Source organism: Halichoeres trimaculatus, unplaced genomic scaffold (genome assembly GCF_033239565.1).
Source record: "Halichoeres trimaculatus isolate MK-OKI-2021-1 unplaced genomic scaffold, fHalTri1.1 fHalTri1_scaffold_22, whole genome shotgun sequence".
Classification (NCBI taxonomy): Eukaryota; Metazoa; Chordata; class Actinopteri; order Labriformes; family Labridae; genus Halichoeres; species Halichoeres trimaculatus.
In genome coordinates this window covers 8,579,380-8,603,436 of record NW_027437200.1, presented here as the reverse complement: position 1 = coordinate 8,603,436, position 24,057 = coordinate 8,579,380, and the positions used below count along the sequence as shown (strand labels likewise).

General features: G+C 39.6%; 2 protein-coding genes across 2 annotated transcripts in view; both read right to left on the bottom strand.

Moving 5' to 3' along the window:
* fam113 (family with sequence similarity 113) overlaps window positions 1–13,141 on the bottom strand; it is a 28,824-nt gene extending 15,683 nt beyond the window's left edge. The window contains exons 1-7 of the mRNA XM_074661890.1: window positions 13,066–13,141; window positions 12,814–12,893; window positions 12,288–12,520; window positions 8,635–8,785; window positions 8,022–8,274; window positions 5,869–5,940; window positions 5,629–5,715 (exon numbers count right to left, since the gene is read on the bottom strand). Coding sequence (XP_074517991.1) covers window positions 5,629–5,715; window positions 5,869–5,940; window positions 8,022–8,274; window positions 8,635–8,785; window positions 12,288–12,520; window positions 12,814–12,893; window positions 13,066–13,141 — 952 coding nt within the window. The remainder of the gene's footprint in view (window positions 1–5,628; window positions 5,716–5,868; window positions 5,941–8,021; window positions 8,275–8,634; window positions 8,786–12,287; window positions 12,521–12,813; window positions 12,894–13,065) is intronic.
* Window positions 13,142–16,350: 3,209 nt separating this feature from the next.
* Window positions 16,351–24,057, bottom strand: part of adam19a (ADAM metallopeptidase domain 19a) — a 246,573-nt gene continuing 238,866 nt past the window's right edge. The window contains exons 20-23 of the mRNA XM_074662083.1: window positions 23,705–23,804; window positions 22,940–23,191; window positions 22,062–22,270; window positions 16,351–17,114 (exon numbers count right to left, since the gene is read on the bottom strand). Coding sequence (XP_074518184.1) covers window positions 17,063–17,114; window positions 22,062–22,270; window positions 22,940–23,191; window positions 23,705–23,804 — 613 coding nt within the window. The 3' untranslated portion in view covers window positions 16,351–17,062. The remainder of the gene's footprint in view (window positions 17,115–22,061; window positions 22,271–22,939; window positions 23,192–23,704; window positions 23,805–24,057) is intronic.

The following is a 24,057-nucleotide window of genomic DNA, read 5'->3' as shown; positions in this document are numbered from 1 at the left end:
CTTCTGCAGAGCCTTCATGACCTCCTCCTGATGTCTGACTGTGGAGGTCAGCTCTCGGCAGCTGTGGTTTGTCTTCCTCAGGTGGAGCTTGAGGTTGTCCAGCTGTTGCCCCATTTGCGCCTCTTTTCTTTGGCGGTATCCCTGGGAGTACAAGAGCTCAGTTTTCAGGGCTTCATTGTGAGCTTCAAGTTCACTTATTCGCTCTAGGTCAGTGGCCTGGTGAGCATCTTGAATAGCCATCTTGAGCTGCTCCTGATCTTTGAGGAGCTGCTCAGCCCTCAGCTCTGCCTGAAGCTTTCCTTTTTGCAGCTCCTGCACCTCTTTCTGCAGAGCCTTCATGACCTGCTCATGATCTTTGAGTTTGGAGGTCAGGTCCTGGCAGCTGCTGCTCTTTTCCTGCAGCTGGATTGAGAGTTTCTGCAGCTGCAACTCCTCTTTTCTCTCTGCATTTAGGAGCTTTTTTCTCAGGGCCTCATTTTCTGCCTCAAGTTGACTGACTCTTTCCAGGTCAGTGACTTGGTGACATGTGAGGACAGAGGATCTTAACTGCTCCTGATCTTTGAGGAGCTGGTCAGCTCTTATTTTCTCCTCTTGCAGCTGGATGTGCAGAGACTGTCCTTGTTGCTGCAGCTCTTGCAGGTTGTTGAAGCTGCTGCTGTTCTGGCTGGTGGCTTGCACCAAGTTTGATGCCTTCCCAGTCTCTACATCATCGATGGGGTCTACTAGATCCATGAAGCTGCCCCAACTCATGGTCTTCAGTAGTTTGTTCTCCTCCATCATTATGTTTGCTCTCAGTATCTTATCACAGATCTGCTTGAGTCTCTCTGTTCGATCAGAAATGTTCAGTGTGATGTTCTCTTGGTCAGTCCTATATTTATAGTTTCAACTCTCACTATCAACTCTCACAGTGGTATTATGACATCACAGTTCAAAGATCCATGAGGTGTTTTGATTTGAATTCACAGTTCTGTGTGTGGATTGTTGGGCTGATCCTGGAGGAAGCATTTTGTTTACATTTAAATGAACTATGTTTGCAGAGCCATTGTGTTACATGGCGGCTGTGGGATCATACTATTTAGAAAGTTCACTTAGTATAAGACTGACCAGAGAGAAAGTCACAGCAAACATTTCTAATCAAACAGAGACTCAAGCAGATCTGTGATGATTCTCTAAAGTTACATAAAATAAATAACCACAGTAATAATCACAGTATTTCCTTTCCGTTGCTAGGCGCTGCCCAAGTAGCTGCCTGTTGCAGCAGCTCTCTCGTCTTTGTCCGTTTCTTGTAATTTTTTTCGTCTCTTTTTCGTCATCTTTGTATTTGGAGTGGATCATCACTCAGTATGGTTCATTGTCGGTCACGGACACCAAACTTTTTGTGGCTTCTGCGATATTTTTGACTACTTTTCTCCTGTGTTTGTCTGGAGATCCTACATGTAACCATGGCTGCATTGTTTACATGCAAAATTAGCTGTTAGCAGCCTGTAGCATGTCAATGCTAACTAGTGTAGGGCTTGATGATTTCCCTGGAGCTGAGGAGGAGGAGGTGAGGACGACGTGCTGGTTCTCGGATGTGAGCTGGGAGGTGACGACGTGGACCTGTCCTTCCATCCATCATTGTTGGGAACGTGGGATCTAGCCCCGGGGGATGGACGAGCTAGCTGTGCTAACCCAGCGGCATCGTGCTGTTCACGGACGTGGCCTATGGAACCGACATCGGACTCCGGCCCCACATTGGAAGAGCTTCACCTGCTGTGGGCAGACAGGATCCAGGAGACAGAGACTGAACAGACTGCGGAAGAAGCTCAGTCCTGGACCCTGTGGAGGTGGAGACTGGCTGGGCTGGAGAGTGGTGGACGGGATGTCGTCATCTAATTTCTTATGGACCTTTTTGCACTTTCTATACTCTTTCTTACTTTTGTTTTCTTAAATGCTGCGGTGACTCCTGAATTTCCCCTCGGGGATAAATAAAGTATTTTCTGTTTCTATTTTATTCTATTCTATTCTAACCTGTTTTGTCAGCCAGAGCTTGTTGCAAACTTCATATTTACAATAAAATATTTAGCAAAATCATCGCTGGTCATAGCGGTCACTAGTGCGACCAACTTTCTTAGTTGGTTGGTTTCTTTCAGTGCTACCAGTGAAAAAGTTAGTGTAGAGCCCTGCACTCCTGAATCATGTCTCACTCCAGCGAGACTGGAGTCACGTTTCAACAAAATTTCACCTGAGTTCAAAGCAATAAAAAACCAAAGCCAACTTCAGCCTGAGCTCCTGATCCTGTTATTACAGCCGCTCACAGATTACACTGTGACTTGAAAATGACTGAAAAAGCCATAATTCCATCTATTTGCTTGCAAGTTGGATAAAAAAGATCATGTTTTATGTCAAGCTACTTCTCACACATTAAACAACTAGGGATGCAGGATATTATCGGCACAATATCAGTATCGGCTGATAAAAGCTTAAAAACACGTTTATCGGTATCAGCAGATATGAAAATTTCTGCCGATAGGCTCAGCCGACAAGGTGCTATTCAGTTAGGATTATTATTATTTTCAATCTGAAAAATAAGCTCCTTAAATAAAATGTAGCATTCATTTATTTGCACTGCAGAGCTCTGTGTCTGTCACCAGGTTGTTACAGTAGCTCTAAAATAATCAAATGTAACTTGGTTATGTTTAAAAATGTATTGTACATTTAAAGTTCATGTGATCTAAAGAAATTATTTTTCTGTATTTCAATACTGAATGTCTTGAGTTTGAAAAAATAATACATTTCTTATTTATGGTAAAATCAAATGTTTTTTGTCTTGCTTTATGTGTGTTTCTTAAACAAATAAGACCGTCACAATAAGAGTAACATATAAATTCCAGAACAGGATAGACTTAGTTTTCTTTACAGTGAAAAAACAAACAAACTTGTGATTATTGGTATGGGTATTGGTATCGGCCAAAATGGGTTTCGATATATGGGCATATCGGATATAGGCAAAAATCCAATATCGTGCATCCCTATAAACAACCCGAAGCTTTAGTAAACTCCCAGTTAGCCCGTAGCTTATTAGCTATTATTAGCAGCTCACAGTCACATATCCTGCACACAAAACACCAAAAAACACTCTGTATTTTAAATAAACTGTTGCTCATACATTGACAGTTCTGGTTGTCATAAGAGGGGCTGGGGGATGTATCAAATATACTCGATCTATCGCGGGTTTTTGCACGTGAGATAAATAAATTGACTCTTAACACAACCATCGAGTACAAACAGTAACCTAAATGTCAGACGTCACAACGTAAATCTCTTCAGTGATTCACTCTTCAATAACCAGTGTTGGGCTCGTTACTGAAAAAAAGTAATATATTACTCATTACTCGTTACTCTTTCTGAAAGTAATATTATTACTTGACTTATTACTCCTTGTCAAAAGTAATGCATTACAGTCCTGATTATATTACTTTTCTTTACACCCCACAAAATTGGTCAGTGTGTCCTTTCTCTTCATCATTCTGAGTTTTTACAGGGCCTCTGTGAATGTTATAAGTAAAATTGCAGGCAGATGCGTTTTTTTGCAGTCATGAAGGCATCAATTTACATGCTATATGATTTGAACTAAGGATGAGAGACAATTTTTAAAACATATTTTTTCAATAAAGCATTTAATGGTTTTAGTCAACAATAAAACCTATAATAGGGCTTCAACTGATGCACCCAAGGTTTGAGGTCGTGTTTCTTGCCGTTGAAAGATATCTGGTACCAGGGCACTATCTGCATCTAACAACAATATTCTTGTCATCTTTACATCCGACAAAACAAAAATAATGGGCACATTTCCAGCCGCTAAATGTTAGCCTGTCCTGCTCCATCTTTCAAACAAGCTAAGGTTGCCAGGTATCTATGACGAATGAAAAACAATCCCCTCGGCAAAACGCAGTATCTGTGGCAGCGCCCCAAAGGATGCCCAGTTGACAGGAAAAAAACGCAAACCTGGCAACCATGAAGTGAGCTATTTTGCTGCTTGGCTAATGTGCCAGATGAAAACAATCTGCAGATTTTTACATTTTAAATCATTGTGGGTTTATAACAACAGTAACGGGGTAACAAGTTATTTTTTAGTGAGAGTAACTGTAATAATATTACTAAAAATTAAAGAGTAATTCTTTACACTACTCGTTACCAGTAAAAGTAATTTTATTACAGTAACGCGTTACTAGTAATGCGTTACTGCCCAACACTGTCAACAACTTCCAGTGTTTCTCAGGATTGGTCTATATGGGTGAAATAAATAAACTAAAGTCTTAACATTCTTTTCAAAAGGACAGAAAAATCATTACAGGAGTGTTAGCAAAGCATAAAGTTAAGAGCTTTGTAGCATGATCAACTTTATTAGCTTGTAAGATAAAGTTACAATAAATGTTAAAGATGACTCATCTAAAATATTTGCATTTAAAGGAAAAAGAGCAAGAATCTGGTGCAAATTAACCGACAAAAGCTGTTTTTTCTTGTGTATATTTAAGACTGGTTAAACTGATATCCTGGTTTAAATATTTCACATTCAATATTCTAATAGCTAAATACAACTTTTTACTCTTAAAGTTTTGGTTTGCAGCGCTGAGGTAAACCAAACATTTGACAATACTGCTAGAAATTGAAAACAACCAAGATGCTTCTGTCAAAGAAAAAACTGTTGACTTTAACATGTGAGGCTTATTATTAGTGATGGTGAGATGAAGCCTCATGAGGCATCGAACCACTTGTCTCAAGTGGTTCGAGAAAGGGTTCGTTTCTCACAGCTTAATTTGCTCACGAAACCACCTGCTGGTCAGGCACATAATCACAGGCAGTTATAGCTTGACCACATAATGTGTGATTCATTGAACTTCTGTGCCTGTTTTCGCTCTTGGGAACGACTTAGTTACAAAAATACAAATAAAAAAATGTTCAACCAAATAATTTCTCTACATAAATGATCACATATGCATATAAAACAGCATTTTTGAAGATTCTGGGTGTAAATTTCCCATAAATGGTAGTATCAATGATATGGCAGGTTGTATCATAGTGTTTTTCTGTTGCTTAAGGAAAATTGCATGAGCTTAAACAGGCAGAGCACAGTGAAAGTGTGGAACTAGGGAGCACTTAATATATATGGGCAATATAATATAATATACAGTACAGGGGAGATTTGACTCATGTTCATTTTGAACTAACAATTCTTCAACTTTTTCAAACTATTTTCAAACTAAAAACGCTTTCCCAACTCTGGTATCAACACTATCAGTGACTGATCGACTCTATCAAAAGCCTACATTTGAATGGAGCCTGATGGGCTTATGCTGCTGGTAAGCTGAGAACCACTTTCCGAAGCAGTCACGTGGTACAGTCGGGCAATGAGGCTTCGGACGTCATCATTTCTGGCCCCTTCTCCTAATGAAGCAAGCCTTGGTACGCGCTTCGCGGCAACGCCCCCTCCATTGCTCAATACAGGCTTCGAAGCCTCGGCACATCTTGTAACATCACTACTTATTATCAACCTGAGACCTGCTTATATGCTTTTCTGTCTCTAAAGCAAGTACAAGAGTGAGTCATGTGCAGTTAACAAATAGGATAACTTAGCAGGTTTGTTACCTGAGCGTGGTAGTTGATAGGGCTGAAATCTGTCCGATCTGAAGTTACTCAGCTGGTGCTGGACAGGGACACATCCATGGTGGGGCACTGAGAATGAAGTGTACACAGCAGCATAAAGATATGTAACTGAAATTAATATCTACAAACTAATACATGTTAAAACAGTAACTACATGAATTTTGCATTTCTTAAAACTGTTACTACAAACATTAAAACAACAGGAACTTTAGATTTACAAACCCTGTATGGGTCTTGGATGAGATCTCTTAGGTCTTCTTCTGATGCGTTCCAAGTCTCGGTGACCTTTACTACCTAAAGATACAGATGATGATTAACTTCTGTCAGAGTTCTGTTTCAAACATGCGAGTTATTCAGCAAGAGATTGTTTAAAATGTATCTAGAAGAGAACCAAAGGAAGATATGACTGACTTCTGCACACACCTTAAGGAGATTTTTTCTATGCCCAGCAGATGTTCTGGTCAAACTTCAGACATGATGTCGTGAAAGTTAAAATGTTAAAATATACCGTATGTTGAAGCAGGGCTGTTTTTTCTTAACCATGCATCATATTTTTAATTTTTTCCACATTGCAATTTTTGTCAGTCCCTGACACCTTCTTTTCAGGTATTTTCTTTTGCCTTTTCATTTTTTGAGGTATGATTTCTCAGAAACAGAGGACATTGTGACCCATTTTGTCAGATGAAAAAATGTCTGGATCTTTGAAGAATGAAAAACAAATTTGGCAAAGAGGTTTTTAGGAAATCAAAAGATTGAAATCCCCCCTGAGTGGTTGAACACACACACAAAAAAAATCCACCGGGGTCTCGAGTGGAAACATAAGATGAGAAGTCACAGCACTTAAATTCCCTGGAACTATTTTTTTATGTATCTTGGAGTTCATGGTTACAAAAACTGCCTGAGGAAATGCCTGAGAGATTATTACACCAGTGGTAAAACAGGATGTTATAGAGGTAACTCAAAGTAGATACAGTAAACGTTTTTTGTTTTAGTCCCTGACATACTCAGACAGTTTGTTAAAGAAGACAATTTAACCATTAAAAGACATCACATTGCTGACAGGAGCTCTGAATTGATCTTGAACAGGGTATATGCTAAAATCCTGAGGTTAATTCCAAAACCTTTTCAAGACTTTTAAAAAAAACCTTTCAAAAAGTTTAAAGACTTAATCACGACTTTGAGTTGTTGTTGGCAACCGATCTTTAACAGTTATAGTTTGCATTTTTACAGAAATCATGTAAGCTGGGAAGGAATAAAGCTTGAAAGAATAAATGAAACTAAAGGCAGGTTTATCATCACTCCCACAACAAGAAACAAGACTTATTCAGGGCCAACTTGCTAAAAAAAACCCTGAAATTATTTCATCATTATCAAAATTTAAGACATGGGCCTGAGAATGTGTGATTTGCTATATTGTTGAATTTAATTTCTCGAGTTAAGTTGATGTTGTATTTAATTACTTTTTTTAAAACTAGTAGTGACATTAATTTATAGCTGGTATATATACCTCTCACAATCTTTATTGTTGTAACTAAAATCTTTTATGTATTCATTCTATTTTATTCTTTTAAATTTTTGTATTTTTAAACTGACTCTAAGTGAGTAAAGTAATTCTATTCCATTCTATTTTAGAACTTTATTGGCCGAATGTTTAACGTCCCAATCAGGGAATAGTCACAAGGAGGAAAATAATATTCATGGATATTTTTGGAGCTTGAATACCTTAAGAATTTAATACCCCTTAAAGACTTTTTAATACTTTTTAAGGGCCTTAATTTTCCCAAAATTGATTTATCAACTTTTAATACTTTTTAAGACCCCGCGGACACCCTGTTGAAGAACATAGGAGCTCATGCTCCGCCTTTTTCAGTGAATTTCCTGGGTATCATTTCACATTAGGCCCTGGAAACAAAGCAAATTGAGGCTTATACTAACCTGGTATTCAGGAGCATGAGTGATTTTGAAGTCACGCATCATTTGCTGTACAGTGAACAGGGAAGCTCCTCAGATAAGCACGACCCAATCAGCCTCTCTTTGGCATGTTAGAAATTTTGGTCGGCTGATTGCACACTGGCACAGTGAATGTGGAGCCACGAGCCAATCCCTCAATTTTAGAGCCTTTTTCACTGATTGGGCCTAAACAGTTGACAGCATCTGAAAGCAATGTGGCAGCATTCTGTGTGACATGGATGTCTGTAATAAGCACTGGGCCAATCACCAATCACTCAAAACATTTTGTCTGCACTTCAGTTGTTCAGCACTGTTACTCTGATAATGTGAGACTCCCACTGGTCTAACACACTCCATTTGAAAACACAGACCTCAAATGTGTCATCACTCAGTTGAACAGCAGAACTACAGCTTTGTGCACTGACCTTCTCCTTGAGTGGAAGTGGGGTCATGCAGGTCGACTCCCCAGGCGTCAGCGATGTGATGCAGCAGCAGGCCGCTGATGCGTCGATGGGCCAGAGCGTCCCAGTGGATGCCATCTGCCATGCGGTGCTGCAGGCTGCGGCGAAAGTGGTAGTGCAGGTCGAGGACGTCCGAGTTGTAGGCGTCCGCAGTCTCACAGCTGTAGAAGTTTGCTTCAATGACATCGTGACGCAGCGAGAGGGCCATGTGACTCACCTGTTGAGATTCAGAGGCAGATGATGCAACTTTTACCTGCTTCATGAAAGATTTTACATTGACTGTTTTAAACACTGCAGTTCCCTGAAGTATTATATATTGGATATATTAAATAAATTGGGGATTCATTTTCAAAACTTTATATGCAAATATACTTGTCTTTTTGTGGTTTTGAGGAAAAAACCCTCCCAGTAAACACAACCACACAAACCATAAAGACCGGGGCCTTCTTGGAGCAAACACTTCTCCTGCCTCATCTCTGCCTCTCATCTAATATTAATGTAATTTTCCTGTTCTCTGGATGAATCTGCTCCTTAGTGAAACCAGGTTTAGTGTTGCATTTGATGCTGAGATACTCACTTCAGGCACCAAGAATCCACCCTTTATTCTGTTGCCAAGAGGCATGGCCATGTTCCACAGAATGAGACAGTCGGGGGGAACGATGTCTTTCATCTCCTTGAAGAACACATGGAGGTTCTCTTTGTACTGTTCAAAACTGCCCGATCCATACCTGACGGTACACAGAGAAAATTACATCTCAGGTGTTTTGTGAAACCTTCTCAGTTTCAAAGAAAAATACCAAAATGTTTTACAGTAAGGCTTCTGTCAAAAAATAGATGCTTTAAAGTTAAGCTTATTGCATCGTTCAAATTTACCCAACAAAACAAACTTTCTATTGTCTGAATAAATCTGACTAAAGGGGTAGAATCAGGCTTAGACTGTGCTAAAGCAAAAAAATCAGCAGTACATCATGCTCTCTTTTCCAAAACACATTTAATATGGCCGACGGTGTAGTTCAGAATAAAAACAATAGAGGAAAAGAAAAAGAACAGAAGCAAGCACAGACAAAACTACAAATGTGGAAACTTAAACAAAGATACGGTCGTATTTAGCAAACACCAAAAAAACCTGAAGTTAGACTTGAGTCATGTAGTGATTCTGTGGCAACACAACAAAAAAACATGAAAATGATCAAAACTGATAATTTGATTTTCAGTCAAACCTATTTCTATCTCTTTCCAGATTGTCCATTACACTGGAATTCAACATAGGTTTCTTAGAACAGGACAACACGAGTCCGAATGACACGCTGCCAAATTAATATTCTGCTCCACTCCTGAGCATTAATGAACATAGTTTTAGCTTGGTTTAAAATGGGTATACAGCACAAGGCAGGCTGTGGGTAGATAGCACTGTCCTGTTTGAATCTTAGAACAAATAGATGAAAAAAAAAAAGATCCTTGGGTTAATTTTTTTTTTCAATTTTATTTGTATATGTACCATAGAACAGTTTCAGTAAAATAATAAAATATTCAAGAAATAACTACATAACCAGTATATTATTTCTTCTTATCTCTTTGAATTCAATTTAAAACTCGTATCTACAGTTCAGTCTCTATGGACTTTTTTTTTCTTTTTTGTGGCAAATTTAAAAACTGTTGTTATTAAAAACTATTACACACAGAGAAAAAGTACCAAAAATATAAGTAAAGAAGTATCAGCAATTTGGCCTAATACACCTAAATAATACTGATAAAAATAATATTATAACATAAAGAAATGGGTGAATTAAAAGCGTATTAGTTAAAAAAAGAAAGAAAGAAAAGAGAAAATAAAACACACAAATGTTCCTACAATGCATCTAATCAACGACGACAGGTCTCAGAGGTTTAAAATATTTTACCCATTTTGCCCAGTGTGAGGTAAACATTTGTAGCCTTAAGTTTAAAGAGAAAGTTACCTTTTCCATCCTGTAAATCTCATTTGTCACATCTATCAAATTAATTACTGTAGGTCCAGCCTGCATCAACCATCTTCAGGTGAGAGCCTTTTTACCTGCTGTCAGCAAAGAAGCTATTAAGTATTTGTCAACACGTTTTACTTCAGGGGAGATTTACTTTAAATACATGGTTTTGAAATAGAAAGACATTGTGGTGTTAACAATGTTTTGTAAAGTTTTGTGTATTTCTTTCCAGGAAAACTGATTTTTTTGGCATTCCCAGAAAATGTGGAAATGGTTTGCTGCTAGGCACCCACATTTCCTCCAGCACTCTGCACTGCCATTATCAAACTGAGCCTTCAAATAAGGAGTGATGAAAAAGCAAGCCAAATTCTTCCAGCAATATTCCTTTTATGTATGAGAGTTTGTGCTTTTCCTCTGAAAAGAACATATGTCTAGCCATTCATTGTCTGTTATTGCAAGTTTCCTATTAATTTGATTTTTTAAAAGGTTAAACTTTTTTTTAACAAGCCTAGATCCCCAGGCAGGGCTTTGTCTGGTTCATTTTACATTTCAGCTTTATTTTTTCACTGTCAGAACTTTCAGAAAAAAAGACTGTCTTGGTAGATTAAAACTTGACTGTTGACTCGAATGCACTCACTCCCACGTGGAATCAATGAGGGATTAAGTACTAAACTGTTGGCAGAGAAAACACAAAGAGCTTAGCATCATTTAACGAAAGTCCATCATTATGGCTCTGCTCTTATTCTCAACATTTAGTTCATTTATTCCTTGAAGGCAGACAAAGAAATTTACTCTGAGAACAACAACAAAAGAAGAAGTAGTATTCTGAATTTTCTCAGGCGATGGCTGCCTCATGTTGTGTTTTCATAATTGATCACGCTTGCTCCGGTTCGGAACAAAACTTAACTGATGAGGTTCAAACCAAACAAACAAGCGGAGAACCAGGATTTGATGTGACCAACAAGCGACAGAAAAAAACTCCTTTCATCCCAATAACTTCAGAAACACTGCTCTCAGGAGATGACAGTCATTTCAATGCAGAGCTGGTGCAGGTGATGATTTTTATTCAGCAGACTGAAGTGTGAGGAGGCTGAGGCAGTCAGACTGTGACAGCTCATGGTGTATTTTAAGAGCTTGTCAGGAACTACAGAAGACAGATAATGAATAATCAATCCAAAGCTCTCTGAAGAGACTTTAACAGCAGTCAGAATGACAGAAACCCCATTAAACTATTGGAAAATTTAACACTGCTTTTTAATAGCTGAACATCTGAGTGCAGAATTCAGTCTGTTCGAAGGAAAAATATGCAGAAACCTTTCCTCACAGCAGTTGTTCAGCTGGTTTGAGCTGCAAGCAGAGAACAAGTGCATTTCTAAGATGGCCTTGCCTCAGAGCTGAACAATTTGGAATTTAAATATAATTTTAATTTAAATAAAAAAGACGTAAACAAAAAAGCATGGGGATTTATAGCAGACAAATTCAGATTTTTCATGAGCCTGCATAAATGTAATATTTCAATCACCCAATTAAAGTGTTTGAGTATTTGTCTCTAACTGTACTTTCTGCTTTTAAATCAAACAGCTGTGCTGAACATTCACTCCTGAAGTATCGTTTTCTCTGTGTATCAACAAACACTGGGATGAAGTGCAGCTGAAAGCAGCAACACACACAAAAATTTGTCCAACTTCATCTCACTGTGAGTCAAAGCATATGTCTTCGTAGCCTCTAGTTGACAACATCAGAGGCCAACAAAACCGTGAATTTGATTTACACAAATCCAGAGTTTATTTCATTAACATAGACTGTCCCTCTTCTTTTTCTAGAACACACGCACACAGGCTCATCCGAGCGCATCTGCAAGAAAATGTCACCAACAATGCAAAGTATAGACTTTTCACTGACGAGTTAGGGTCAAACAGGAGCCTCTTTGGCATCAGAAGATGTGAGGACTGTGTCCTGCCTCTACCCACCATGCTTTGTCTTCTCAAGCCCAAAGCTGCAAGGAGCTCTTCAAGAACTGGAGCTCATAATGTGAGGCAGGGTTAGGTGCTTTGCTGAAAGCTTAAAATCTGGGCATCATCATATAAGATTTAAGGGCCACAGAGTAACTTCAAGTGCTTACAAAAAAGTATTTCAGATTTAAAGAAGAGCAGCTCAAATCTAAGTCAAATCAACTGACTGGTCATATTTCTGATAGAGCACATAAACACTTCTTAGAAACAGGTTATCAATGTGTACAAACAGAAAACAAACGATGAAGCTGTGTTACCTGCTGATATCCCACACACACGAGCTGACAATGATGACGTCAGGTTCTGGTCCTCGTCTGAAATCCTCCAGGACACTCTTCATATACCCCGAGAAGACCCGGGTCAGGAAGTAGAAACGAATCAGATGGTGGTCTGTGCAGTACTGACGAACCTCTCTGTACTCTGTACCGTTATTCATATGACCCAATCGACCCCCCTCCACCAGGCTGTCCTGCTCAAAGGAGTACTCCCCCTGGAACAAATGGAACAAACACAGACAGCATTTAACGGCTGAGAGTTTAAAATTTGATTAAACTCCTAGTACACACTTTAAATTATTTTCATGTTAAGAAATGGGAACATTCAGCCACATTTAGCGGTCAGGTTCCAGATTGCTTCTCTGCCACCCGTGGCATAAAACATTTTTTATTCTCTTTTTAAGGCCTGTTGTGAAACCTTCGATATTTTTGAAAGCCAGATTTATCTGGGTTTGAAAAATGACATGAGTAGTGTGATTTGGCTGTTTTATTATGTAAAAAGATTTACCTTGGTTTTCAGTTGTGACATAGACAAGTACTGATCTCTCTGGAGCAGCAGAACCAGGTCTTTGTAAATACTGCGCTGCACTGAAATCAAAGGATGAAGTCCCAACAGTAACAAAAGATCAATCTCCAAAACTAGATCAAAAATGGAGGAAAACAAAAGGCTGAGAGGGAACAATGGAGTGGATAACTGCTGTGGTTTCATAATAACCAATAAATAACTTACAAATAGAGTTGCAAAATCAGTGTCTCTCACCTGAGTCACCAAGAACCACAACAAACTTGTTGTGCAGCAGCTGCTTGGCTTGTTTATGTGTGATGGACGTCCTCATGGCTGCACAGTGAGCTGTTCACATGAGTTTTGTTCAAGCAAAGAGAACACATAAAACATATTAACACTTATCTTTCTGTAGAGCCTGACATGGGGTTGGTACGAGCAGGATTTTTGGTTATAAAGGTAGAAGGGGAAATAAAGTGTCTGTGACAAACGTACTCATGTGAATATTTTGTTTACCTAAACTTAAATGAATTTATCCATCTTCTACTTTTAACTAAGGGTAGACAGGCAGCAACTAATTTGTTAATTTAAGTACTCAAACTAAAAAGTACATTTAACTGGGGAAGCATGTTTTGATGAAACATCGTTTTTGACAAGTCTTATGACATTTCTTCCCCAAAAGTAAACCAGTGAACGATCATTAAGCTAGCTAATCTGTGCTAGCAAGCCAATAGTTTAAAATTGATGCACAATTATTGCTAATTAATAATCTAAAAATATCTAAAAGAAATATACACATTTAAAAATGTAACAATAATGATAGTGATTTTAAACATTCTCAAAATATAGCCTTTTCAAAGCTTATAACGCCAAACGTCACATTTTTGACCAGTTACTGAATTAGGTATGGCGTCCACCATTTTGGATTTCCCTGTTGTAATGAAACCTAATTCACAGAAAATAAAAGAATGCATTCATGAACACTTAAAGCGCCGACTATGAAGTACATGCACACTATTTCACTTTTTTTCTCCTTACTTTTCAGCTTCAACACGCAGTATTGGTCGACGTTTTACAGTAGTATCAGTCCCAACCTGTAACAAACTATGCTAACACGACAACGACCGTTTGTGGGTGTTACACCGGAGCTAGCTTAACAGAAAAGTTATTTACGTTGGAAAAAACGAGAGCTGAACAAAAGAAACAATCGCAAACCATATCCACTGTCTGATAATAAGAATTAACGCTCACAGTACTGAAGGGTTGAAGGTTGGAGGTGGTGCTCTCTCTTGCCCCTGATGTCCAAATGAGCACACCTGCTGTAATTAGCGATATCTTAAGTAGTCCAACAATTAGACAACTTCTCCTTTTCTGTATCGCAGCCAACTTTCGCGTTTTACTTTCACAAAAGGAGAAACAACCACAATTTAGCGTCTCACTTTTACAAGTGGTCCTTTTAATCCACGTCTGAGTGAGTTTCCCGCCTCCGTTTTAAGTTCAATAGTTGTAGTTTACCTTGTGGCCGATAGGGTGCGCTACCGATCGGACTAACTGAAAACGGGACAAAAATTAGGGCCTCAATGGAGGTCTTTGAAACACTGTGCCAGCCATCAAAAATTCAGGGAAACGTTAAAGAAAGTGTCAGTAAAAATATATATTTGTAAGATATTTTGCATACAACTACTTTCTCATTTATGATTCCTTGATTACTTAATTGGTTAAATATGAAAATAGAACATTTAACATGAAAGTCAGCTAGATAAGTGACATTGGTGTTTGTTCCTCAGATTTAACCCCCACCAGAAAGAAATGAATGAAATTGAACTGTTTAAATAAGAGCAGATGTCTCTCAGAATTTTCAAAGTCCAGTGTCTTCTTTTTTTTTCCCTCTGTCATGATGTATGGAAGTTAAAAAGATTTACCAGATCCTCCACATTTATATGACCTCAAAAGTGTTAGCCCTATATTATATTAGCATTCGAGTCTGTCATGCTGAGTGGCATGTCCCAGGAAAATGGCCCTTGCCTGTATTTGAATTGATGTTAAAGCAAGCAGTACTGTAGCTTATGTGACAACCAAACCTGACAGGCTGCTGTTTTATGCCCTTCACTTATGAGACTCACTCACTGCAAACCAGCCTGAGGAAAAACATTGGCATATTCATTCAGCACCTTAAGGCCTGAGGCTACACAGAGCTTGATTTATAGACACCCATTTTTGAAAAAACACATCATCTCTTTTCATTAAGATCACGTCTGCAGTCTGGAGCAGAATCCACCCCACAGGTTTGTTTAGGTGCTGGGGCGTCCTGGTAATGGGCTGGGAAAACGTCCACATCAATAAATCTCCCCAAGAGCCCATTCCTCCTTTCTGTCCAATAGTGGACCAGTTGGACCGCAGACTCTCTGAAAGCATTAGTCTCCAGGGAGCAGAGAGCTTCTTCCAGATATCTCATTTCCAACAGAGTGGAATCCATTAAGAGCAGGTGAGAGTGGAGACTCCCTGTGATATAAAGCCATCATACTTGTTCATCAGACAGGAACTGTAGGACCATCCTGACCCTACAGAGAGACCGAATGGGTCTTTGTCTCTAAAGGAAAGCTGGCACAAAGACAATGAAGAGAGATTGTATGCCCCATTCCTGATTTTGTTCTTTGTTATTCTGTTGTATAACTGGTTTAGCTTCAGGCTGGAAAAAGGAGAAGCAGTTCTTCAACCACAGGACCTGGGATCAAACTTTGTTTCCTTTGGGGCCCTTGGGCGAGACTCTCCAGCTGGTTGAAAAAGAGGCTCTTCAGCACTTCACATCTGCTGGTTGCTCTGCATCACACAGCAAAGCCTGAGACTTACAAGTTTGCAGATGATGCTTGCTGTGATCAGAGGAGTTTCAAAGTTTTGAGCAGGAGTTATTAGTTCTAAACATTTTGTTGTGAGGAGAGTTTTTGAAACTAATTTGTTTTCTTTGAAAATGTGGCAGTGAGCTGTCATCACCTCTTCTGACATCTACCTCAGAAACATGCTTATAATACCATCTTACTTAGAGACTCAGTCTTTTTGTTTGTCTAATTTGCTTTAATAGGTCACAAAGAGGCATCAATACTAAATTCAGTCAGTTTCATTAGCATATAAATCTCTCCACAGGAGCTTTGAACATGATTTTGCCAACAACATTGACCTCCTCTTTCAGCTTGATTGCAGTTTCCTGCATTTGTCACTGTTTAACCTGCAAATATTTTATTTCGTGTGACAACTTAATGAGCTGTTTTTTACAAGCTGCAATCTTCTCATCACAGGCAACTTTATCCTAACATATAATTTATGTTCTACTAAAAAGACTTTGGCCTCTAGATGCAAGAGCAGATTTCAGTTTAACACTCTGTGCACATTACCTGAGTTGCAACCATATTTGCATGCTGTTCATCCCTTGTCTTTACACAGCTGCATCTATATGTCCATAAAATCTCCTCTAAAGGAAAAAGGGACAAAATCAAAGAAACTTGCAGATAGTTTTGTAAAAATATTTTATGTAACAATTCAAAAATCATTACACACAGCAAAAGACATTCAAATCAACATGAGTGACCGGGGTGCGTCCAGCAAATCCTCCACCATGTAAACAGTGTAGAAAAGAAGCTGCTGTGTGATTGGCTCTCCTTCCCTCTGATAGGCTTCTGTAACTCCAGATTTGTGTTTTCCAAACATTCCTCTTAAAATACAATAAATTATAAAACCTAAAAAAGATGGAGGAGTCGTGGTAAACTCGATGTGGCTGATCTTCACGCCGTTAGGACACACCCCGGGTATGAGGAGACCTCTTTGGCACGGAACACAAATCATAAAACAAGACGGCAAACAAACTGTAAACAAGACAACCATCGTTACAAAATGCATTTTTAAAACACAGACAGAAACAACAGATTAAAAAAAAAGTCATAATCCTAAAAAAACTCATTTGGCAAATGTGACCGCCCCCCAGCGATGACAATTGTCTCAGTCTGCAAGGCCTCCGTGCAAAACCGCGTCGTCTGTGGTTAATGTGAGCACGCTGGGAGGAGGAAGAGGGGAGGAGGAAGGGGAGGGGGAGGGAAAGGTTTCATTTTGAAGTCTGAACTTTTGTGTCTCTGGTTTTAACTTTGTGTTTGTCCTCCTCTGGCTTGGGCGACAGCTCTGTGGTTTTCCAGCCAAAGTCTCTTTAGTGCAAATAAGCTGTCAGCTGCAGCCTCCTCTGAGGTGGAGAGGAGGGGGGAGGAGAAGGTCATTTTCGTGGTGGAGGCGAGGCTGTGTTTGGTTTGGCACCTGGGACTGGTCTGCAAGGGGAAAGAAAAGATTCTAGGTTAAGAAAAAAACAGAAATATTCTATACTTTTCTGTCAACAAATCCCAAAACCAACACTGAGGATTCCCCTGAACGAGAAATCCGAGGATATCACACCCTGATAACCTCTTCCTCTGAGCCAAAGAGATGTTCAGTTCTCCAGATACGATGAAAAAATTATCATAAACACACACTCACTGTAGTTCACTTTCTTTTTTGACTCAGTTCAACTCAACCTAAGAATAAACAAAGATATGACTGTACTTCTTAAGAAATTGAGACACCAAGGTTGATTTTAGCTAGCACATCATTACTGTATCCATCTAATTACGGTTCTCAAGCATTGTGAGGTCAAATGGTGAGAATTAACAACGAAATTGATCAAATAGTGAATCAAAAATGATAAAAGATACCTTTCCAAGCCCTTGAAGTAGAATTTTGACCCTATCATGCTTTCTGTTTCAGACATATGGTTGGGTCATTGCTAAAGTTTAGTCTATATGCAGATGATGCAGATGACAGTCTACCTGGCTGCATCTTCTTGGAGTCAGGTTTGGTGACTTTCAAAGCATACAGGCCTAATTTGAAAGGCCTGAGAATGGTTTTCAGTGCTAAATAAAACAACTATGTAGCTTTAAAATCAGAGTGCTTTTCAACACCCCTTACTGTTGCTTGGTCACGCAAAATGTTCATTCGTATTGGTTTGAAAAGAAAACATGAAAACAAGTGGCTTGCTCTGTCCTATATCATAGTGCTTTCAAGCTGTCTTTTTCTCAGTCCCCTCATTTTGGTGTGAGCTACAAGGTCACTTGCGCAGACTCAGCTTTAGCTTTTTCCAAGCTCCTGGCTGTGAGAAGGAAAAGTCAAGTAATCATCAATCAAAATACTAAGATATCTGTAGCTCAAAACAAACTCAATCTGTGAAGAAAAGACTGTGGCAGGTTCATGGGCTAAGGTTAGTGCTTGGCAACAGCATGACCTTAGTCTTGTCAGCATTCAACACAAGTTTTAAATGATAAAAATTCTGCTGAACAGAGTCAAAAGCAAGTTGTAACTGTGTAAAAGCTTGTTTTGGGGTAGGTACTGAGCAGTGCATGACGTCAGCATAAAATTTGAAAATCTTCATTAGTAACATTCTGATCAATAGAACTGATACAAAGAATTACATGAGTGGCTCTAAAACTGATCCCTGAGGCACCCCTTTGGTTACAGGAAGTGAGGCAGAGGTGTCACCATCTGCCTGGACACACTGAGTTCTGTCTGTAAGGCAGCTGCTAAACCAGTTTATTGTTTGATCAGACCTTCCTGACTTAAACAATGTGAATTTAAGAAGTCAGACTTAGACTGGATTGATCTTGTATTAAAAACACATGCTGCCAGTGCAGAAAATAGGATAAGATAAGGTAATAGTTTAAAACTCTGATTAACATAAACAGCTAAATAAACAATACACTTTAGATTACGATTGCATATTTGCCTGACTGTTCCTTGCTTAAATTTCTTGGCATTTATACTTTCATGACTTTTCTTCTTGGTTGCGCTTCAAAGCATTATAGTACTTTGCACAAGTACGCAATCTTTGCCAGGTCTTAATATCATAATTATTTCTACACCTACACTGTTTGGGACATAAGGCATACCAAACATTCTGTTTACTTATATTTTCAGCATCTCAGTCCCTTGCTGTGTTTTAATTTGTCCTACATAGAAAGACTCACGGGGCACTCCAGTCTGAAAACATGCGCTGATATTTACAGCATGTTCTGCCATCTAGTTGAGGATTTATTTTCTTATAATTACCAGTCAGTGCAGCCCCCATATTTAAAAGTTCCACAGGGCTTTGTAGTTATGATGTCTGTGTAGGAGGCAAAAGGCTCTGCAGCATCTTGTCTCTCAAAAAGTTTTAAGTAATTGTGCTCCAGATATATTTTTATATCATCTGAACCTCTTCTTTTGCCTCACACCAAGTTAAAACTTCTTTAAACACATGGGACAAATGTTGCTGTGCATGTTTAAATTGATTAAGATTGCTAACACTCCTTCCTGTTCAACTAGTCTCTAAATTTATACCTGAGTTTCAGCAGCAGCAGGATTTTTAGTATGAAATCTGTTGTGAGATCAGACCTTAGCTTTCAGGGAGAAACAGATGTACTGAAGAGACATTTTGATCCATCTGTTGGATTATAAGAGAAGAGGAACCATAAAATCTGGAGAACAGTCCCCCTGAGGTTTCCTGTCTGCCTTTTACTACATGTACAGATAAACTGCACAAGGCTAAAAGCATGACTCTGAATCTTAAGAGAGTCAGCACAGGCCTCAAGATCGGGGGGGTTGGTCACTTACAGTAAAAACTATGAAAGTTTAATATTGAGGAGGAGGAGGACGACGACAAGGGTCCGTGCCTTCTGCAAGGTTTTTAAATTTTATGTGTTGATGCACTAACACCTCACAGGAAAAGAAGGCAGCATGCAGTAAAAACATATGGATATTGTGAGGGAGTGCTTCTCATGGATAAAAGATTATATAGACAGAAAATAAAGTGTAAAAGGGTAGATGCATTTCTTTTAAATCTTGGCCTTATTTTCACATTTTGTGATGTAAAGAGCTAAAACTGCTCCAGAAGAATGTTTAAACTGACTGCTATAAACCTGCTGCAGCCACTGTCCAATAAAAAACCTTGATTTCATCCCTATCAGACTCAGTTGTCATTCTAAGCATCTCAAACATTACAGAAAAGACCCTTGCAGAGGTAGTTTGTTTGTTTGGTTGAAAGGAGATTATTTTAACCACAACAGCTGTTACGTTAATCTTTCCAAAGGAACCAGACTCCATTGACAAAAACAGAAATTTTATCTCACAGAACACAAGGTGCTGCTCGATCCGCTTCCTCTAATCTCTCAATTTATTTCTTATATTGTGTGGATTCTGATTTAGCTGGGATTTAATGCAATACCTGTGCATGTCCATAATCACCTGACCGCTGCAGAAGTAAATATGAAGCTTGGTTTCTCTGAAAGATAAATGCCCTGTATTTGTCAATGGAGTCTGGTGATGTTTCTGATCCTTGCTCTCTTGAGAGATTTCAAGCTGATGATGAAACAGACTGAAATTAAAACTGATGCCTCTTTATGATCCACAAAGCTAACCAGACCATCAGCAGCAAGAATGAGTGTTTCTTTGTAATAATTTTCTGTTCTTTTAACCGCTGTGAGGAGGAGCAAATGTCAGACCAGATGTTTGACTGCACTTTTAGAAATCAGCCATTTTTATCAGCTAAGTTTCACCATGACAGATTAATATGACTATTATAGAACAAATGATGACAATTAATGTCAGAAAACACTTCTGGGAGATGTAAAAAGACAATACCAGCTGCCTGCAGGGGGCGCCAAAAACAAACACAATCAGAAAGTTCCTCACAGTAGCTTTAATGAAGCAGCTCCATCCTCTTTATCATTTCTAAAATGCTTGGCGCCCCCTGTTGGTTGTGGCTGCCTGTTGCAGTGGCTCTGTCTTCATTGTCTGTTTCTTGTAATTTCCATCTCTTTTTCGTCAACTTTGTATTTGGAGTGGATCATTAATTTTGAGTGACCAAACTGGTTTTGTCTTCAGTGATATTTTTACTATTTTGTGTTTGTCTAGAGATCCTACATGTAACCATGGCTGTATTGTTTACATGTGAAATCAGTTGTTAGCAGCCTGTAGCATGTCAATGCTAACTGGTACAAGGCCGGATGTTTCCCCACAAGGTGAGGAGGAGGAGGTGAGGACGATGTGCTGGTTCTCAGGTGTGAGAAGTGATGACATGGACCTGTCCTTCCATCCATCTTCATTAGGAACGTAAGACCTATCTCTAGTAAGTTGAACAAGCTGGCTGTGCTAACCCAGCAACAGAAGGAATACCATCGAACAGTTTGTATACCTGAAGAAACATTCCCAGAATGTTGTCATACTGAATCAGTTCCCATAACTTAATTAACAAAGGAGCATTTAACTACTAGAAATCAAGCATTACTAAAATATTAATAAGATAACCATTTTTTAAGAGAAAGAAAAGTTTAAAGATGATTTTGTGGAGAGAATTGATTGAGTCAGTCCTTGCAAGAAATTACCAAAAAAAGGGTTCTGCATGACGTCCAGAGGGTCATGTGACGGATTCAAACACTGCTATTGGTTCTTTTTTGCATGTATTGCATGACAACTGGGATGTCTCATGTGAGACTAAAACCCTAAAATGGGCATACTGCCTCGAGGCAACATCATACTATAGAGGGTTAAAAAAAGGATCTGTCTTATCAGACTTAATACGAGCCACACTCTGTTGAAAAGTCAAGAAAATTGTTGTATTTCTGTAAATGACACCTGAATTGTTGTCAAGAGCAAAAATATCTGCCAACAGGGTGACAGAAAGTTACTTGTCCATTTTCTCATATTAAGACGATGTAATTTCTAGAAAGCTGAAAAACAAATTTTCCTTACCCCAGCGGCTGATTTTCACACTTTACAACAACTCAGGGGCCATTTTTGTCTTTAATATCTCAAAATAAGAAATGGTTCTGGACATGTCAGGTGACAATGGCTCATGGGAAGTCTGTTTTTGCATAATCTACATTGACTGTGTGTATTTTTTTGGTTTTGTTGCAGCTAAAAAAACTTGTTTCTCAGCTGCTTCAGGCTGAAGAAATAAGCTGGAGCAACATTTTAGACCTTTTATTCATTAAGATTCATTTAAGCCCGAGGTTTAAAAACACAGGAATTACCCTTCATTGAACCAGACCGGAGAAATATACAGAGCAAAACAACATCCTGTTTGAACTCAAAGTTAGAAACAAAGTGATGCAGCTATAGCAGGATGTTCAGTAAAGTTAAACACATGACCTCTTTGTGTGTGTGTGTGTGTGTGTGTGTGTGTGTGTGTGTGTGTGTGTGTGTTTGCCCACCTGAGAACTCTGAGAGGGGGGATGGCTGAGACTTTGCCCACAGGTTTAGGCCCTGTTGCTGGGGGCATCATCACCAACAGGCCTGAGGAGGGTTTGGAGACGTTGGTGCGGGCTGGACTCGCTGTGGGGGAGGCTCTTCTGGCCGGGCTGAGGGGGAGGGGCCTCTGTGGAGGGAAGGGGGACGGTCTGGGCTGCAGCTCAGACACTAACTGCAAGATGAAAACAGAAATTGATTTTGATTAATTGATGTTTTGCTGTAAGAGGTTACCAGATATCTGCACTGCTCAAAGAGTCAAGGAGAAAGTTTAAAAAGTGCAAAAAGACAGTTTTTCAAAGTGGGAGCACAGCCACTCAATCCCTGGCACATGTTCACATCAGGGAGCAGAACCCATTTCCAGGCTCTGCCCTGGACCTGATTCAGATTGTCTGCAGAGGAGTTTGGCTGTCTGAAAAGACAAACTCCTGTCCCACTTCACACAGAGCAGGGTATTACTGACGCACAGATCTGAGATCAGATCCTGAAATATTTGGTTATTAGAAACACACAAATAAAAGCAATATTGGATTCAAAGTTTGATCCAATTTAAAGACATTTTAGGCTTCACAGATGTGAGCAAGTCTGGAGAAGAAATCAATAAGAAGGCAATCTAAAAGAGAAACTGCTTTAATTATTAATTATTTTTCCAGGCTTTAGATGAAATCTCTGCAAATCTTCCTACAAATAGTCAAACTGTATTTCCATCGGTTTTATGAGTGTGAAAATACCTTTAAAAACATTTCCAACTTGGGCACTGGAGCACAGAGATCATTTTTGGGGGGATTCTGATTACTGGACGAAAACAGTCCAGTTCTTGTTTCATATTTGAGAGAGCACTTACTAGTGGTGATCGTGTTGGGTTGAGTGGCAGGGGCTTCTTGGGCGGGCTGAGTCTCTGTGGGGTTTGGGGGGATTTGGATGGAGCTGCTGGGGGCTTCCCGGCTGGCAGAGGTGGGCGGACCACCTTGATGCCCCGGGCCCCTTTTTGAGGCGACGGCACAGGTCTCAGAGGTCGCACGATGTTGACAGGCTGGGTGCCGTTAGAGACAGGACCTGGTCTGAGAGGCAGGACCTCTTTACTGGTGTGAGGGATCTGGGATCACAACAGGGGAGACGACACATAGTTAAAAAGAGAGAAACAACACACAAAAGTTACCAAACTTCTCAGAAACCAGGTGATTTTTCTTATTCACTGATGTTTTTTTTACTTTTATTCCTGTATTTTCTGTTTGGTTTACACTCTGCAATGCCCCTTTAAAATGATTGATCCCTTCTCTCATTTGCCCTTTTTTCCCTTCTTGCTCACTTTTCTCCCCCTGCCAATGACAAACACACCCAAGCCCATCCAATTAAATAAAAGCTATAAAAACAAGAAAATAATGGTGCGATGATATTATGCTGCAGGCAGCTTGCGCCGGAGGAGAGGAGGGCTGTGGACGTGGGAGGAGGCAGACTCTAAGTGGTCACACAAAATAACAAGCTGCTGTAAAACGAGGCCATTTAATATGAAGGTCAAGCTCATGGACGCTCCATTACTCACTAAAACACAGCAGGAGGAACAGACAGCACCCCTCCACCCCCACCCTTTGCTCCACGCTCCACTTACCCCCTTGTGGCAGCCAGCCTTGTTGATTGGTCCGACCACCTTCAGGTGGAAGGCAGGATTCAGATGTCCGTTCTTCCCTTTCTCCAGCGATGCCTCCAACCTGAGCGGAGAAATGAGGACAGGCAGAAAATAAACCCGAGTCCTGCTGCTGCGCTCGTCTCATTCTGACATTGATTTTAAGGCCCCAGGTGGGAGAGGAGACAGAAGAGGCAACATGATGTTTCTCATCCAGAAAGATGTGAGAGGAAATAAAGAGGTGGAGGATGAGGCTGAAAACACAACGCTGATATACTTTATTGAGCAGCAGCAGACGCAGAGCGGCGCTGGCATTCATTAGCTCATGTTTGTGACCA